Raw genomic sequence first — 4,462 nt, 5'->3', positions numbered from 1 at the left:
TTTGCATTTCACCATGCTAATCACGGTTCCACAAATCACGATTACGGTAACCGTGATTAACTCTACTAACCGCGATTAGAGGTACTATCACAGAATTCTGTGGGTACTATCAAACAGCTGTGGCCTACGATAATGTGATAATAGTAAAATCAGCATCTTTAATCTTTATTGGACATTGGTTATTTATTATAGTCCATTGACCTACGACCATCGTAGCATCGTGAGCATCGTTTTATTTGAATCATTGCGCACTCCGCTGTTTTTTTAACTTTTGTTTGGTCATTTTTATTTGTTTTAAATATGGAAACTGTAAAGAGGAAACGAGAGCGTACTTTCGACAACTCGGAAAAACGTATGTTTTTAGAGATTATCACTCGACACTTTAGTGTGATCGAGTCAAAAAAGACTGATGGTGTAAATATGAAACTGAAGAGCCAAAAGTGGAACAGAATTGCTGAAGAATTTGCCGCAGCATCATCAACATGTCATAGAGACTCTCAGAGTTTAAAAACGCTGTGGGACAACCTTAAGAGAAAGGCGAAGATGGCAATTGCTGCGCAAGCAGATAACATATACGGCACAGGTAATATATCTACACGTCATACAACATGTACATTGTACACATTTTTGTAAACAAATGTACGGTTTTTACAGGAGGAGGTAAAGCTAAGACAATTTTAGCCGATCCTGTAGTCGAAACAGTTGTGGGGCTAATTCGACCACATGTCGAAGCCTTTGATAACATGTTTGATGACAACGCAGACTTCGAAAGTCAAATAATCACAGGCAAGTTAATTTGCTTATGAATACTATTATTATTTTAATTGTAGTTACATTATTTACTAATATTAATATGTTTAATATGTAGATAAGTCATTATCAGCACCTGTGACTGAAGACGTGGAAAATCAAATGGATGAAGAAGATGAGGATGAAAGATCTCTGATGGAAAAAGAAAACAACATGACATTAGGACATGATTGGTCGCAGTATAGCCCTGCTATGTTGAAGGCTCCAGTGTCTACTGCTCTCCGCCAGCCTTCACAAACATTAACTCAGCCACTAACCCATGCAGGCAGGATTCCACTCATCACCAACACATTGGTGGAAATGCAGTCCCCTGTTCCAGCAACTCCAATAGTCACCAGTAAACTTAAAAGTCCAAGAGACAGTAAAAATGTTGTGTCCCGAAGAAGACCAGTCTTATCCACATCGGCTTCGCAGACTCTTCTTGAAACTAGAGTCGCTATACTTAATTCAGCAAGTATGAATGCTAATGAAGAACATGAATTAGAAATAGAGATATTACAACTCAAAAAAAAGCAGGAAGAAGAGAAGCTAAAACAGGAAGAGATGAAAACTGAATTGATAAGAATTCAGATAGAGAGAGAAACTGGAGTGCAATGGTTGTTTGCTAAAGATGACTCAAAGTAAAGTTTTAAACATATTTTAAATTTATATAAGTCTGACTTTGTTGTGTTCTATTATCATATTAAACAATTATTATTATTTAAAAACTATTTAGACTGTTTGCAGTTTGCAAAAAAATATTTATGTGATAAAAGATTTTTATGAATAAGATATATTGTTTTTGTTTATATTATTTGTTTTAAAATTTTAACTACCAGTTGTTGTTTTTTCATTTCAAATTAATTTGAGTGAAAAAATTGTTTTATTTTTTAAATTGTGTACACATGTATACATTATAATATATTATAATTTTGGTAAACTTATTAAATAAATATATATTGCGTACAATTATCTACTATTATTTTTTAATCATACTCTAGTTTCAGTCGTACAGATTTTAATTAAAATCTTTTATTATTTATCCAATTTTCTAAAATCCTCTTTTTTTTTCATATCAAGTTGAAATATAATAAATTTGTTTTAATACAAGATAGGAATTGATTAAATAAAACAAAAGTTGAGTAGTGTATTGGATTTCTATTTTAATATTATAAATAGACAGTAAACAATAATAAATACACAAAAAAAAAAAAATAAATATGTATACACATGAAATGTATGTATTATACAACATATTTATATTACAACTGGGGATGGAAGTATTATTGTTGATCCTGTGCAGCCAATCTGAGTATGCAACAAAATAAATAAATAAATAGTTAGTATTTAATAAATATACAGGTATACTATAGGTATAGGTATATATAATTTTTATTTACCTCTCAAAATGACTGTCAATTAACACCTGCCGTTCACGATTTTGGTGTGTTAACCTACGCTGTGTGGGGTTTGGTATGTCCATATATTCATTTGGGATGTCGTCCTGGGCAAGTATTTCTTCCCAAGGAGCAGGTAGTATAATTTCAAGTCCTCTAGGGACTTCCTCTCCTGCTCTACGGGCAATATTATTTAAAACTAATGTCGCAGTGATAATAGGAAAAACACGTTTAAGTTTCACTCTTAGCCCCAAAGCCATGATGGGAAAACGTCGTTTCCAAACACCAAAGAATCTTTCTATTGGATTCCTTGTCCGGATTTGCGACTCATTGTACAATTGTTCGGCTGGTGTATGGCATTCGTGGAGTGGTGTCATCATGTAACTAGTGCAGGCGTAGCCACTATCTGCTACTAATAGTGCATCTCCATACACTCCTTGCTCGAACAAAGCTCTTCTTTTACTTTCTCGAAAAATTCTTGAGTCATGAGTGCTTCCATCATACCTTGCAACTACATCCATAACCTCCAGATTTGCATTACATATTGCCTGGACATTCAATGAATAGTACCCTTTTCTATTCCTAAAACGCTCTGCAGTATCTCCACCTAAAAATCAAAATGACCACTTATGTTTAATTCAAAAATTCAAATTACCTTTAGAAAGCTCTGTTTACTAGTACCTAACATAAGCTTAAATCACAGGGGTTTTTAACACCTTCAAACTTAAAGTTTACCCCCTTAATATTTATAAATTGTATTGTATTGTATTGTATTATATTGTATTGTAAATATGTTTTGTTGCCACTTTATAGACAATTTAGTATAGGGAGTGAGAGAGGAAGAGCCCCTAATGAATACTTGACATTGGTAAGAGCACTAAATAGATTTTTGAAAACCTGACGCCTATGTCACTAATAAAATATATCTGATATATGGCAAACATTTTTGTTTTTGTAATTTACTTTTATTTTAAAGGCTCAAGGGGGTCTGATGATTATCTGTTATATTGTGTTTGCTAGTGCTTATAAGGACCACAATGTTTAGGAACAATTTGAGTCTATGACTAGTACTAGTAAAAAGGCATGATAAGTATTGGAAGTTACCTGGTGATTGCCATAATTTAATATGAGTGCAGTCAATGGCACCAACAACTCTCGGGAACTTGGCTCTTCGGTAAAATTCCAACTGTGTCCGTCTAATTTCCTCTGGGTTATCAGGAAAATGAATGTACTGACTACGTAGAAGCGCAATAGCACAGCTAACCTTGTGTACTATTCTATTCATCGTTGAGGAACTAAAGCCACAGAGATCCCCCCCAGTGGTTTGGAAGCACCCAGTTGCATAATAGCGAAGAGTACATAGTAACTGATTTATTGGAGAAATACAGTTATTCCTGTTGAAAAGTAAAAATATATTAGAATTTAGTACTTACATATTATAATAGATAGCTTTAAATTTTGGTACTGGTACCTACCTATGTATTTCTTGTATAAGTATTTTCTAATAACACATTTACTAACCTATCAGTTTCAAATTCGAGTGCATCCTCTATTTTCTCCAGCATCGACAGAACTGTTGGCTTGCTTAATCTGTACCTGGTAACAAAATCGGTGTCGTCCATAGTGTCGAAGTCTTCAGCTCTTTCTCGAATCCATCTAGGACGACGGATTGCGAAGATGATAAACTCATCTTCGTTATCTTCGTCGTCGTTATCTTCAAAAGCAATATTCATTACACGTTCCCTAGCACGATGCATTGAATATGAAATAATAACAGACACAAATGAATCAAATTCGAATCTCCAAGTACGACTAGAGTTTTTAATTTTACGAATTTTTTTATGCTTATCAAAAACAATAAAACAAGCTGATAAGGAAACTAATTGTGATTAACGACGTTAATCGGCCGAAATCGGGCGGTTAGTTCTTAACCGTGATTACGTAGCGTTTATGCTTAACCGGGTATGGTGAAATCCATAATCTCTGGTTACCAGTGTCAATCGTGATTAAGATGAGTTAACCGTGATTAACTGTGTTGGTGAAATCGGCCCTTAGTCTATAGCTAATTTAATGTCATTACTCATTCACTATCCAACATATTTTATTTCGTCAGTTAAGAGGACGCCACACCCACATTTGTTGTCTCCGTCTTACAAACGCGTAACATAGCAAATTTACGCTCAGCAGTTCACGTTTTATGCCGTTAGCTTAACAATTAGAGTGAATCGACCTATTATGAAACTTGATGGTAAGAAGATTATCTGTGTTTGTATGTT

The 4,462-nt window shown here is 34.1% G+C and overlaps 1 protein-coding gene across 1 annotated transcript in view; it reads right to left on the bottom strand.

Moving 5' to 3' along the window:
• Nucleotides 1-2,072: 2,072 nt before the first annotated feature.
• The window catches only part of LOC100571045 (putative nuclease HARBI1), a 3,023-nt gene continuing 633 nt past the window's right edge, over nucleotides 2,073-4,462 (bottom strand). The window contains exons 2-5 of the mRNA XM_003244655.1: nucleotides 3,708-3,998; nucleotides 3,291-3,580; nucleotides 2,190-2,793; nucleotides 2,073-2,097 (exon numbers count right to left, since the gene is read on the bottom strand). Of these exons, the coding sequence (XP_003244703.1) occupies nucleotides 2,073-2,097; nucleotides 2,190-2,793; nucleotides 3,291-3,580; nucleotides 3,708-3,998 (1,210 nt within the window). The remainder of the gene's footprint in view (nucleotides 2,098-2,189; nucleotides 2,794-3,290; nucleotides 3,581-3,707; nucleotides 3,999-4,462) is intronic.

The sequence above is a fragment of the Acyrthosiphon pisum genome, chromosome X (genome assembly GCF_005508785.2).
Source record: "Acyrthosiphon pisum isolate AL4f chromosome X, pea_aphid_22Mar2018_4r6ur, whole genome shotgun sequence".
Taxonomy (NCBI): Eukaryota; Metazoa; Arthropoda; class Insecta; order Hemiptera; family Aphididae; genus Acyrthosiphon; species Acyrthosiphon pisum.
This window is presented reverse-complemented; position numbering and strand designations above follow the sequence as displayed.